Source organism: Citrus sinensis, chromosome 8, assembly GCF_022201045.2.
Source record: "Citrus sinensis cultivar Valencia sweet orange chromosome 8, DVS_A1.0, whole genome shotgun sequence".
Lineage (NCBI taxonomy): Eukaryota > Viridiplantae > Streptophyta > Magnoliopsida > Sapindales > Rutaceae > Citrus > Citrus sinensis.
This window is the reverse complement of record NC_068563.1, coordinates 238193-252931: the sequence shown is the minus strand read 5'-3', so window position 1 is coordinate 252931 and position 14739 is coordinate 238193. Positions and strand designations below refer to the sequence as shown.

The following is a 14739-nucleotide window of genomic DNA, read 5'->3' as shown; positions in this document are numbered from 1 at the left end:
AACCAACAGGAGAAAGAAAGAGTCAGAGTAAAGTGATAGCTTTCGAGGAGAAATTTTTTTCTCTTTTAAATTGATCATTAAAATGAGGGTGTTTTGTTTGGTTTGTGATAATTAAGGCAATTGCGTCTTTTCCTTTCAAGAGTTGTATTAAGATTCCAAATATGTACCAACTTATTAGTATTAGTACCGCCGTTGTTCTACTTCTTGTCAAATCACCGCCAATGACACTCAGACAAAATCTGAGATGATCTCAACAGTTTGAAATTGTCATGGAGTATTAAAGTCAGATACTTAGGGAGCGAATTGCCTAGATTTCACTAGAAGCCCATCGAAGCCATGTGTATAGCTGTGTTTATGTGGCAAGCTCACCCACTTTACCCATTTCTGTTATTATTCAACAGAGATGAATATCACAGCCGGTTAGCATTCTTTTTTATTTTTTTCCCCGGTTTCTGACATCGTTTTATAAGTTGTTTTGGGGATATAATTTGTAGGTTATGTTGAGTTTTGATTGATTCTTTTGTTGCTGCAAGGCCTACAAAGCCACTAGGATGGTGGGAAGGAGCAGAGATTTTGGGAGGAAGAGACGAGAAGGCCGGCGGCACATGGCTGGCTTCTACAACAGATGGTAAATTTGCTTTCCTTACCAATTTTAGGGAAGTCCAGTCAATTCCTCAAGCTAAGAGCAGAGGTGAATTACCCGTTCGTTTCTTGCAGGTGATTTTATGTCCCCATAATCTATTCTGCTTTTCAGAGTTTTACTGTTATATTTGGTTTGTAATTGTTTAGAGAGTGGATTTGACAATTGGTTTGATTGGAGTTTTGGGAGAGTTCAAATTCTCATGCTTTTGGTGATCCAATAAACAAAGTGTAACTTCTGTGCTTCTGTTAATTGGTGACGTATATGGGAATATGAGATCCTTAGTATAATAAGGAGACAAACAAGGGCCATTCCTAACGGCGGTTTGTTAAAAGCCTTTGATTTACAAGTGCAAGAAGACAAGTTCCAAGTTAATAAATGATCGGGCTGCATCTGGACTAGCCCTCCCCAGACCATCAGGCATGACAAATGTTGATTTCTTCTCTGACCTTAGGTGATAAATAGTTTGCCGACTTGCTCTACAGAAAGGAGTGATCTGCATATTGCAAATGTAGCTTGAGTGATAATGTCGGGAGCCTTACATAGCGTGAAATACTTCATAAGTAATAACCATATGCCATGGACTGGATTTTTTTTTGCAATACAGAGTGGTCAGTGACTCAGATCAGATCATTGGGCATGTTTTAGATGGTTGTCAAATTCAAACCCGTGTTTTGGAATAAGACAGGCAATTGAGTTGCTACTCGCTAGCATAGGTAACTGTTTTATTTCATCTTGATTTCAGAGGCGTTCAAAGAGGCATCTTTGGGAGTAGAAGTGACCGTTCCATGGAATTTGCTGGCCTTTTCTCTTCATGGCTTTGCAGATTGATGAATATTGCCACATTTCATGGGATATTCTCACTTTTTTACCTCCAATGTGGTATGTTTGGACTCAGGGCAAAACATTTTGCTTTTGCTTTGATTCAATGTGATGTTCCAATCATTTTTGTCTGAACTTCTAAGAGTAAACGAGGCTGAATTATCATTAATCAAAATTTTCAACGGAGGATGTTCTTAAAAATTGTTGTCAGGTCATTTGCTTGATATGTGTTCGCTGTGGTTTTATGAGATTTGTTCTTTTGCTGAAGAGAATTGCTTCAAAAAACTTAACACGATCATGTTAAATCTGCTTTGCCACAGAGCAAGAAGAAGCCCTTGGATTTTGCGGAAGAGATTTTGACAGAAGCGGATCAGTACAATGGATTTAACCTGGTAATAGTTAATATTCATTCCAAATCCATGGTCTATGTAACCAACAGGTCAGAAGGAGGTAAAAGTATAGCCACAGAGGTTTCACCTGGTATCCATGTGTTAACGAATGCACTACTGGACTCTCCATGGCCCAAGGTAATGTCTTAGAAGTTCAAAGTTGTAATGCGTTGCTTGTCATAGTTTATTTTCCAGGTAAAGTGAGTAGTTTTTTTCCATTTTCAGGCTCAGCGTCTAGGCCATGCTTTCAAAGAGCTGATGGACAAATATGGTGAAGGAGAACTTCAAATGAAAGAAATGGCCGACGAGCTAATGATGGACACAACTAAAGATGATGAAGGCTTGCTGCCTGACATTTATCCTCCTGAGACAGAATCCCACTTGAGTTCAATATTCATCGACACAGAGCGTCCTTTGGTAAGTCCTTACATCCTTTGTTTCACCCAGCACAAAAGAAAATGAATCTTTGGCGATCGTGAACGTGCAGGGACGTTATGGCACCAGAAGCACTTCTTCATTGTATGTGAAATCAAATGGGGAAGTGTACTTTTATGAAAGGCATCTTGAGAAGGACTTGTGGAAAGAGCAGACTGTGGCTTATCAGATTGAGAAGTAGATGGTCGGCAGCTACCTCATTAGAGATTACATTGGTGGCAGGTCTTGTTGAAACAATATGCAATATATACTTCTACAATTCAATGCTCTCTGAATTCTTTAACTACCTGGTCATAAAGATAACGTATTGTATACATACATGTTGTCATTTGTCATATATGCAAATGGCCCTATGGCCGGAGAATTGCAGCATGATTAGCTGCCATTTTATAATTACTATTAGTTTGTTAACGTCAAATTTCTGATTCGAGTCGCATGGAAAATTAAAAACAAGGTAAGCTCAAACAGTTGTTTGCGAGGTTGAGGAAGCTTCCCATTTACAAAACTCAGTTTTATTCGTTTATTCAGCTATATACACATCCTCTCATACAAGCATATAATTAAAGCAAATACATATTGTCGGCAGCATTTAAAAGAAATTTAAGTTACAATATATATGGCTGCTGAAGCTACCCATCAACTTCAAATTAAGATCAGGCATTTCAAGTGGGGCATTTGCAAGCAGTGCCGCAACTACAATGAGCCTTGCAGATTTTATTAGCTTGAATCTTACTGCATGTGCAAGGATTACAGCTGCAATGCCCCCCGCATGAGCAACACTTGTGATTGTACTCGATATAGGCCACAGTTGAGCAGCTGCAAAAGCATTCAATAACATTTAAGTTAATACAGAGAGAAAAAATTAAACTCGTATCACAGACCTGCACGCAGCACCTCCGGGACAAGGCACAGGGCAGCCGCAGGTGTCGTTGCAGTGAACTATACCTGACCTCAATACATCTGCCATTAATTTTTGCCCGGTTGAACCTCTAGGGCCTTAGCCACATACAATTTGTTGTGTTCTTTGTATCATGTTCCGGAGTCTTGTAATTGAACCGGACGTGGCACCGACGTAGAATAGCAGCAATAGTGTACGCATGTAAAAGGTGGCATCATTAACAGGTGACGCGTAGGATGCAATGCAAACACGTGTACACAGTGACACATTTGACTGCATTTTGCATGATTTTTTGTGCGGAAAGAAGAACGGTGTCCAGATTTGTTATTTATATAATCAAATTCTATTATCCCACGTGTGCAGTACCCATAGGTTGAACACGTACTCGTAATCAAATGGAGATGCAAGATACGGAAGGAATCAACGGAAAAGAGAGAGCGAGTTTTCGATAGCCTAAAAGAGATAAAGACACTGCATTAAGTTTAAGAGATAAAAATGGGGTGCGTACTCCCGTTTAGAATTAAGGTTTTGTATTTTTTTAAATTATAATTATTGTGAAAAAATATAATTATGAAATAAAAGTTAATAATTTATAATAAATATAAAATTTAAATAATAATATTATTAAAGATATAATAAATTTTGTATAATATAAATGAAAAATTATATCAACATAACTTCTAAACTGCAACAGTTAGTATTTATTAAATATTTTAATTCTATAACTTTTAAGTTATAGTTGTCTAATCTCAATTTCAAACGCATCCTAACTAGTGGTGGACATCAGATCAGATTCAGATAGAATTGATATGAATTCGGATCAGATTCGGAATTGACATTATATCCAATCGGATATTGTAGTAATCAATTTTCTTTTCAACTTCACAAGATTAACCACTGCCCAAGATCTGTTAATCAAATCTAATCAAATTGCACAATCACAAGATTGTCCTGTGAACTCACAACTCAATTGACTGACAAAATTTACTCAATAAACAATAAAAAAGATCGAGATAAAAACAATAAAAAAAACACTTATGATTTTAATGTGGTTTAGTTGAACAAAAATACTCAACCTACATCCACAGAAGAAACTATTAAATGAGTTTTATTGATGAATCAATGGAGAATTTTACAAAGCTTTGTACAAGAAATATCAAAAAACATGCAAGAACTTTCTCTCTCTCTCCTAATTCTCAACACAACGCTCTAAAATGATCTCTCTAATTGACTGAGAAACCAACTAATATAATCAGCATCAGTAACATAACAGTTCCTAGATTGCACAAAAACTCGACACGTAGCATAACAGATTTAAGAAATTTGCTTAAGCTTCAGCACATGCCTCACACGTGAGTTACATAAGTATTGATTCAAAACATACAAAGAATATGTCGTTTTTAACCACTTAGTTTTCTATTATAAACATATGACAAACATGTGAATACTTAAAACAATTCCAAGTCCCTTTTCAGGAAAAAAAAAAAAAAAAATCCCAAGTCCAAAAGAAGCCCAGGCTTGATTCACAAGCTGTTTTCACAATTCTCCATCTTGAATCAAACATTTTCCTCAATCTGACTCTTTAAGCTATGTCTAGATAAGGTCTGAACTTAGCTACAAGAACTACCTTAGTGAGGGCATCTGCAAGGTTCTCATCAGTGTGTATTTTAACCATCTTCACAGTACCTTTTGGCACTTCATTTCTGGCAAAATATTGTCTTATATCTATATGCTTGGTCTTCTCTTGATGTGTCGGGTTCTTGCACAAGTGAATTGCACTTGAGCTATCTCAGTAGATTGGTACTGACTTCTGATTCAACCCTAATTCTGTCATAAATCCTTTGAAAGAAAGTGCTTTTTTTACAACTTCTGTAGCAGTTACATACTCTGCTTCATTTTTTTTTCCAATCCGAACCAAACCTACCTCTAACTAGTGCAAAACCTACCCTCTCTCATCTGCGAAAAACACATCTCCAGAAGAACATCCTTGCCAAATTCATGCTCCTCAAAACTACTCACTGACGCCAATTGGTGTATCTGATAAATGGTGGATGCTTGGAACTTTGAGAGTTGAATCCGATACCGTACGCATAAACTATGCATAAACGTTTAAAGAAATGACAGTTATTATATATATAGAACATACCTTGATTAAGAGTTTTGAGTACCCATTTTACTACCGAGTATGATTCACTTTGAACCAAAAACAAAGACCATACAAGCAGATGGACTGAGACCCGGTCTAATTATTATTTCTCTAATTGCACCGTACAAGTACATACATACACACGTGTATACTTATATTAGCTGGCTGCAATAAAGTTGGCCGAAGCATGTATAGACTAGACTGATTGGTTATAGCGAATTAATAACTAGAACTCAAGCTTTACTAAATTGATTATACACTATTATACATATATAAACTAGCTAGGCAAGGCAACCGTGCATGTATCTTGTCTCGTAATGATTAATTGCTCTTGCATGCATCATGCAGTGCAAGTGGAGCCTACGGAAGGGCTTGTATGCTCCAGAGGATTGAGCCTTGACACAGGAGCAGGGGTTGCAGCTGCCTGCGATGTTCCCCACAAGAGCACTTCTTGTGGTCATACTCGCTCGCCGTTTTGCTTGAGCACCTGCTCCATTTCAACATATATGTATATGTTATTAATTAATAATAATCGCGTACCTACCTACTTTTTATATATATAGGGAGAAATGTTTCAATTGGAAATTTTAAAGTGCGGGAGCGTTCGGAAATACGCATAAAATGTGCGGTTTAAACGTTTTAAGTTTTAAATCTTTAAAATCCCGCGGTTTTAAAATTTTCCCAAACATTTACCGCATTTTATGATCCGACCAGAAAACTATTATATATATTTATCATTAATCTTAATATTACAGCCAACAAATAAATTAAAATTCGAAGGAAATTAAAGAAGATAATTAATGTCGATGGATACGCAGTGTCGGCACTGACTTGCATGCAAGGCCGCCGGGACAGCCACACTTTTCATTGCATTGGACTCCGCCGCCCCTCAACACATCCGCCATTTAACTTCGGTCTCTCTCGTAATTAATTGGTTGGGAAAACGGCCACTTGGAAATTGTGTACGCGTGTGCTTGTGTCTGTGTGTATATATAGGAACAAAGTTGATAAATATCAGAGTCCCGTATACGACCGTGTTCGGCATTTTTTTCTCCTCTAAATAAGCGGCGCATCATCCAACTGACACATAGACCGAAACGTAGCAGCTACATGACGATTGACGAAGAATTTTAGAATACATCGAATGTCAGAGACAACGCAACCCAAGAATTTTAGAATACAAGGCAATGAAACCAATAAATATATGATAATTTTCCAATAGAACCAACAAATACCTGTGTAATTCTTCAAGACAAAAAAACATACCTGTCATAACATCCATGATACCTGTATTTTAGAGGCACTGCATAAAATTTTTGATTTACCCATAAAACCAGCAGCACTCGATCGGTTCTGTAATTAATTCCTACCAAAATTGTAAGTTCAATTGCCAATTTGTTTCTTATAATTAAGTTTAGGTAATTAGGTTAATAAAATTAGATGGCAATGCAATTGCCAATTGTTATTGTATCTTATAATCCAATTCACTGCTTTTTAAGTCAATGAAATCAGTTGAACTTCAAAATTAATTTATGCGTTAGTCGCCCTTTATTTTAGTGAACCAAGCAGCCGTATATTGCCTCATACAAACTTGATTTGTGCTTTGATTTCTCTTGCTGCCACCCACGTTTATTTTCCACAACAAAAGTAATGGTTAGTAATTTACCTTGCATTACAACTTCAACTTGGACGATAAATATAATAAATTTCACATACAGCTCAATTTAATTAATTTATTTATCTAGACATACAAACACACACACACACACAATGGCCAATATATTTATAGATACAAGATCACTGTGCTAACTTAAGCAAGCGTATGAATACTTCAAGCAGCGGAATTGCAAGTGGGGCAAGCACAGGCAGTGCCGCACTTGCAAAAGGCCTTGCCAGTTTCAGCAACATCAGTTTTAGTGCATGTGCAGGGATTGCAGCCACAGTGCTCCCCACACGAGCATCTCTTGTGCTCCATCTCAGTACTCCCGCCTTTGCTTGCACACCTATTATCATAACTAATTATTCGAACAGGTATGCGCATGTATATTACTAATTAATTGGCAAAATTTAATTAATTACCTGCAAGTGGTGCCGCCGGGGCAAGGTGTGGGGCAGCCACACCGATCACTGCAAGCGACGGCGCTTCCTCTTACATCAGCCATATCTTCTTCTAGCTACTTGGATAGTATTGATTGCAATTTCAATGGAATTATATATATATATATGTGCCGCTAGAGGCGAAGCTTTGTATTTATATATGTATGCCTGTCTGTGTGTTTATATATCCACGTCTTAATTAAACAAGTGTCAGAGTTTTTAATAGATTAACATGTGGCCGATAGGTGGCATGAACTGTTCATGCAGCACAAGTCATGTTCAATGAGATCTGATTGGGCAACTTGGAAGAAATTTCATCTAAACGTACCATATAGTAGTTTCTAGTCTCTTACATGCATCATCCTCAGTTTCATGAGTCAAAAACGCGGTAACGCTGTGGTTTCATCATACCTTTTCGTACATGGGACTGGGAGTCTGGGACTGAGCTCACCACTTCAATTAGATTCTTCCGGAAGAATTTATTAGTCACCTGACGACAATATCATATTACTGTTTATAAGCAACTCTTTGAAACCTTCCTGTTAACTTAAATATTTTATTATAGATCAAATGGTTGTGGCTCAATTAACAGTGCATATTAAGTTTGTAGGAAGAATTTTTAGGTTTGATCTTCACTAAATACACTATTTTGGAGGGGTAAAGAATCTTAACTGTGACTACACCCTAAATTTAGATTAATCGAAACCCAATACGATCACAAGACACCGGATGATTTACAACCAAAAAAATATATTTTATTATATGTGTCGGTTTTGATTCAGCATTAAGTCATATCAAACTTAATTATTAAGGGGCCGGTCATGGCATACTAGCTGCCAAGTTTGGACGGCCAAAACGTAAATGAATTAAAGTTCTAATTAGGCTAATTTTCAATACTGGTTACCAAAAAAAAAATTGATTAGGAGGGTATTTTCAAAACAAACCAACCAATCGATTTAACCAGAACTAGCCTTAAAATATTGGCAGATTTTGGTGATGGCATCAAAACTCGTGGCCGGCCTACAAAAGAAAGTAAGGTGATGATGGAGACAGACAGTGATACGGTATTTTGCATGCACTTGCACGTATACGACATATTTACAGTTATTATTCCAAGATTTTCATAGTACATACGATCTTTCTTTACTTGATTTACTCGGGGCAAAATGAAAAAAGAAAATTGTCATCTTCTTATTAGCTTCCGTATACAGAGAGGGAAAACAATAGAGAAAAACCAAACCGACATTTTAAAACTTGTAACTATTATCGTGGCCACATGTTGCTTTGGTTCTTCATTTAGCCCCACCCCCACAGATGATATTTTGGCTTATCTTCATATATATATATATATATTCTCATCAGCTTCAGCTGGGAAAAACATTCTTGTTTGATTATCACACGTACACCGATCACTTTAGACCAATGCCAACAACACGGATCATGCTTTCTCTTGGATTGCATGCATGCAAATCCATTTCAGTAGGGTTATGTTATGATACTATCAATTTGGTTTACGGTGAATCTTGACTCGTAAGATTGCAAAAATCTTACGCACTTATCATTATCCTTGCAAACAGCAAAGCTCAAATTAATTGTGAATCGTGGGGTTCGGTTACTTGTTCTGAAGGGTAATATTGCATGTGGATCTCCTCCAACTCAGAGATTGTGACACATTTTTAGAGGGCATGTGGGTGGATTCAAATCAACAGTTTGCCAGAATTCATCGTGTTATTGATATAAACTCCTTTCCGTTCTACTTTTTCTTTCCCTCTTCAATTCACCAAAATGCAATCAAGCATGATTCATGAGGCACCATAAAATGTTATGGGATCACCAAGAAACCTGTTTTCTTCCCACAAATATGCACCGTTTTTTTTTTTTTTCGCTCCCTCTAACCTTCCAAATTTTGATTCCTAACAAACAAATGAGAGGCTTTTTAACCGGAAATTAGAAAAATGAGAGGCATTTTGTAAGAAGTTAGACTGGAATAGGAATGAGCGGTGCGGTCCCACCAATATCAGACTCTAATATTTTGATTTTTTATTTTTTTAAATTTATTCTGACTGATGTTTTGGGCCCATTTAAGACTTGTGTCAAAATCTAAATTAATATAACCAATAGAAGGATAATATGGCACATGGATGATATTTTATCTTCAAACTCCCAGATCTCATTGGAGGGTAATAAGTTTATCACTCCAGATACGACTACTAATTAATTTGACAAGCTAATTAAGTTGACTTTGACATCAAATTGGATTTAGATTTTAGAGTAACGCTCGTCGCCCATTCCCTGTAAACAACTACTACTACTACTACAAGAAACACTGTTTTTTAAGTAGTCGATCATCAATTTACCAATAGAAATAAACTAAAAAGAGCTGTTTCTGTTCTTGTTATTCATTACTGTTAGCACAAGCATGCATGCAAAAAAGATTGGAGCTTCACGGCAACATAAACACTTGTCATTTTCAGCCAACGGGACTAGGCCACCACACTCTTAAAAAAAAAAGTGGCATGGCATTAGCATGAAAGATGAGACGAGAGCTGCTGCAGGTTCACATTGACAAAAAGTCACTTGTAAGAATAATAATACCTGTTACCTAATGTGGTACCTTCTGGGTCCCCATATTAGCTGTGAATCACAATTGCTGAATTAAAGTTTTTTTTTGAGTGACCGGACCTCTCATCATCTCAAATTCTCAAGTCTCCACCATCCCCACTAAGGACAAGCATACGTTTTTACCCTTATTCCATCATCATATTTCAATTCATATCATATGCTTAAATGCCTTTCAAACAATTGAAAAGAAAAGAAAGAGCCAAGCCCAAGAGTCTCTACCAGAAAAAAGTAGGGAAAACAAATGTGAAGAAACAAACAAGCGTTGTTATTACCACTATGATTATCATGAAGATGGAAAGGGAATTGCTATTAATGGCGACCTTTTTGTGCATTATTTGACTTTGGCTTCGTGTGATCGCAGAGCAGCAGATCAGGCTTCACATCAAATGTCTTCTCTAATACTTAGATAATCAGCTCATTCGCGTATGTCACTTTTTGTACTCATTTAAGGAAGTATATAATATGTATAATTTTCAATCTGCCCATGGGTCATCAGTATGTGTTGTAAATAGACATTCTGACCCCATTTGCATTTGGGTCCTCCTCTCGGACCTCTCCACTCCTAACTTCAACAGAAATGCTTAGATCTTACATAAAACACTTTACAGAACCAGCGAAGAAGACCATTCAAATAACGAACATCATTAAGTTTCACTTAAGACCACTTTGGTCATTATCAATCCAACTCTTAGGAAAGTTGCTTTTTTCCATTTCCATATACAGCTTTCAGTTGATGACGCCCAGCATTCATTAATATTAATTAACATTTGCGGCAATTATATGGACTTTTTTTTTTATTTTAAAGGTTCGAATTCCTGATTTGGGAGTGTCTCATCCGCGCCTGTTTGAACTTGTGTTTTGGCCACAAACAACAACTGCGACAAATTGAATGAATCTTTAATTGTTGCTTGATCGATGAGATTACTTCACCAAAATCAACTTGAACATATATATAATTAAACACTATTAAATCAAGATCTCTTTACAAATCTATATATTATATAACTTAACCATTGAAAAAGAAAAAAAGAAAAGAAAAAAGAAACTCCCATCACTGACCACCTCCACCTCCAACCAAATTCAAGACTCACAATTCAATCAAGCTATTGAATTATTTTCTTGTTTTGAGATCTGGGAAATAAATAATCAATCAAGTGCATTAGGGCCGGCACAAGCTTTCAGAACGGGACTCCAAACCCACTGAACCATAAACCTCCTGCCTCTCCTCCCGTTCATGTTAAAGGTCCTTCCTTTGTTATCCCTCATCACTTGACCAATATACCCTCCTCCGCCGCCGGTCCCGTACAACCCTTCACACAAGTCCCCGATCTCCGTCGGCGCCGTCGGGTCCTCCCCGGCGTACCACGCATTCACCAGCGGATTCGTCGACAGCTCCGCGAGCTCGTGGGCTATCACACTGATCATCCCATCAACACCCACGTCCCCGTTCGGCGGCTTCAGCGCGGCCGGTCCCCCGCCGGCCATGTACCCGGGAACCGCAAACGGGTACGAGCAGACCTCCGGGCACTGCTTGGCTGAGTTCCCAATCCAGGCGTAGGGCATCGTGTATCCCACCATGGAGGGGAAGGTGAAGTAGTGGAACCCGCAGACGGCGCGGCAGTAGTCCTGCATCGTGACGTCGTCCGCCGTGAGGATCAAGAAGATCCCGTTCTTGTGGTCGACCGGGAAAGGCGCGGACTCGACGGCGGTGCCGATGACTTGCTGGACGGACAGGCGGGTGAGCGACTTGCCGTGGGAGTAGAGGTGGTCGGAGTGCTCGCCGGCGATGAGGACGGTCCTGGAGACGTTGGCGCCGGTCTGGTCGGTGTAGAGGGAGACGGTGCGCCACCAGTCGGAGACGGAGGGTTTGGCGGCGGCGGCGGCGGGGGAGATGGAGAGGATGAAGTCCTTGATGAGGAGCTTTTGGTAGTTGGGCCAACGGCCGTACCAGACGAGGTAAATGTTAATGGGGGAAGAAGAGAGTACGGGACCCATGTGGTACCTCAGGTTCACCAAATCTGAAGAGCCCTCGTATTTCTTTGAGGTGGAGAGTGTGTTTGGCGGCGGGAGCTTTGGGTTTGTGAGTGTGTATTCTGTTTGTGAGGAATCTGCTGCTGCTCTTGTTTTTGAAAGCAGCAGCAATGCAGCAAATATGAGAAAATGGAGCGCTGGAGGTGTCATGGTGCTTTGGACTACTGACTGCTCTGGTGGTGGTGGTGGTGATTGGTGAAGACTGAAGAGAGAGCCAGTGGGAGGGTTTCTTTATAAAGGCTTTTTTTGAAAGACGGGAGGGAAATGGGCTGGAGACAGCTAGCTTGCTATAGCTCCAATTCTTTTTTTTTGTTCTTGGAAATTTCGGAATCCACTTTAGTTCATGCCATCGCCATCCCCATCACCATGGCCATGTCCATGGGGGGGTTTCAACTTTCAACCTTCAATTTGACACAATAATAATTATTAACTTACACCCTTTTTTTCCTTTTTCTTTTCTTTAACAGTTAAATTAAACTTAAAGGCAAGTGCTAGTTACGTTTAACATAACATACGTTACACACAGCAACAGTTGTGGATTCCACCACAAAAATGTGTTTAACATACGTTACACACAGCAACAGTTGTGGATTCCACCACAAAAATTATTGCTGTATATAAATATACGTTAAACATTAAACGTAACGCATCGGGACCCTAAACTTAAAAGGGTTCGAAGTTCAATTGTCTGGCCATTGTCAAAGTGCCAGCTTGATTTGCTCCTCTACACGTATATACACTCAACACATATAAAATGAAAATTTTGCGGAACTAGTAGAAGTCCGCGAAAGATTTTACTTTCTGTGACAATTACTTTGGGGGAGCTAAAAACTAATGTGAAAGATGAATTTCGTTCAGTTGAGCTGGAAACATTGTCGCGAATCATTGCTCATCAATCATCACCCTTCATTCTATTCAATTCTATCCAGCCTTTTTTTCGTAGATATTTTAGGCACGGCTGACTTTTTGAGAATTAATTGATGCTCAGATCTGACAATTTGTTTGACCCAATTCCTAAATCTAGTGTTGGGTAATGTAAAATCCTTCTTTATTGGTAAATTCAATCAATTATATTTTCATTTTCAACCCATCAAAATCAAGTGTGAGTCCTATATTATTCATAGTTTGAAAAGTTTAACAAACGGCTATCACGTGTAATAAAAAATTTAAAATTGTCTTAATAAACATTAATATCTTTAATTTCATTGTCTTCTTGGTTCATGTTATCATGTACGAGCTCTTTATCTTAAATTTAAAGAAAAAAAAAATGTCAAAACTTAAAATTATTATTATTACACTATTACCCACTAACTTAACCTATTAAGCTTTTGTACTATCTACTATTGAGCTCTTATCCCACCATTTGGATTGAGTGGGGGAGTAATCGGAATATTGAATTTGAAGCTGACTTTATTGCTAACCAGTAATGTTCATTAGATTGATTTCCCTACCCCCATTTATTTAATTTTTTATTTGTCCCCACGGATATGATCAAATAGTATTTGAAAAATTTAACAATATATATGACCAACATGCGCAGAAGGCTGAACCCATCACTATTTTTGTTCTCCCCTTCTTTGCTCTTCTTTCTTAACCTATCTTCATCATAATGCCTGCTATCACTTTCCTGATGACTGGCAAAATGGTGCCACGGGGGACAAGGTGAACATCCGAGGAGGGACAGCGTGGTGCCAATGTGTCACATTGTGATTGGATGAATTAAGAATTGAATGGGTCTCTTGAGGTTGACTTGCATGAGCTGTGTATGTGTCCCGTCAATTTCTCAATTTATGTTGTTACCTTTCCAATTAGCCAGCCAGATCCTGCCAAAAATATCTCTAACCTTTAAATTTATATATCTCTTTCAAGTGACATGTTAAAGTTGGACATGGGCCTAAGAGGCCTATTGGTTGTTTGTAGGAGAAATAACAGTGCCCCATTAGAAGATTACGATTGATCATTAGAAACAACTTGGCAACTCTTTAGTCTGTTAAGGCAGAGTTGTTCATATCATAGGCAGTAGGCTAAATAACCTCACCAATGAAGTTTTATGATCATACTTGGCAGAACATCTATATTTCATCTAAATGATAACTAATCATTGTTTTTCTTCATTAATTAAATTGCTGCAAAAATGAAAAAAAAAAAAAAAACAGTTGGAACTGTGAATTGGTCTTTGCTTTTTCTGCCTTTTGTGTACTTTTCTTTTACTCTTCCCCTGCCTTGCCTCTCAACTTTCGATGTGGGGTTCTAATGTTCTTGCATGTAGTCTGTACCACCGTCCAACATACATGGTCCAATTCAAGTTTTATTTAATAAAAGGCAGTTGCATTTCAACTTTTAGGTAAAGAGAAGAGGAACATGTGTTGTATCAACAAGCCTTGTGCTATGAATTTATACGCAATGGATCATCAACATAAGTTTTATCCTCATGCTACATTGTGCAGAAGCTGTATCAGCATCTCTTCTGTAATGCACATGTGGTCGTCGCCATCTTCTTATCGAGATTCATGCTCGTAGATAGAATAAATGCACATAAAAAGGAAGCAGGGACAGATGTTATTGGACCACATAGTGTACTTTTAATTTCAAATAACAAATGGTTCTAGTTTAATCTTATATCTTTTGAAATCATAGAGAAAAATTAAATAAAATAATA

At 38.0% G+C, this 14739-nt stretch overlaps 2 protein-coding genes and 1 long non-coding RNA gene across 4 annotated transcripts; 1 reads left to right on the top strand and 2 right to left on the bottom strand.

The window, feature by feature from the left end:
• The first annotated feature begins 91 nt into the window (after nucleotides 1-91).
• LOC102614185 (uncharacterized) lies at nucleotides 92-2697 on the top strand. The gene is made up of 5 exons (XM_006486531.4): nucleotides 92-419; nucleotides 534-717; nucleotides 1783-1989; nucleotides 2077-2268; nucleotides 2339-2697. Exons 1-5 carry the CDS (start codon nucleotides 337-339, stop codon nucleotides 2465-2467), a joined length of 795 nt encoding a protein of 264 aa, XP_006486594.2. The 5' UTR covers nucleotides 92-336; the 3' UTR covers nucleotides 2468-2697.
• An 85-nt stretch (nucleotides 2698-2782) lies between these two features.
• Nucleotides 2783-3665, bottom strand: LOC127899229 (uncharacterized). Of its 2 annotated transcripts, none has more exons than XR_008051217.1 (2): nucleotides 3168-3665; nucleotides 2783-3102 (listed from the first exon to the last, which is right to left on the bottom strand). It is a non-coding gene; the product is annotated as an uncharacterized LOC127899229 (long non-coding RNA). The 2 variants fall into 2 exon arrangements; XR_008051216.1 differs by having other exon boundaries at nucleotides 3232-3665.
• A 7305-nt stretch (nucleotides 3666-10970) lies between these two features.
• LOC102613588 (protein EXORDIUM-like 5) lies at nucleotides 10971-12497 on the bottom strand. The gene has a single exon (XM_015532803.3). The coding sequence runs from the start codon at nucleotides 12228-12230 to the stop codon at nucleotides 11196-11198; it is 1035 nt and encodes a 344-aa protein (XP_015388289.3). The 5' UTR covers nucleotides 12231-12497; the 3' UTR covers nucleotides 10971-11195.
• Between the last annotated feature and the right edge of the window lie 2242 nt (nucleotides 12498-14739).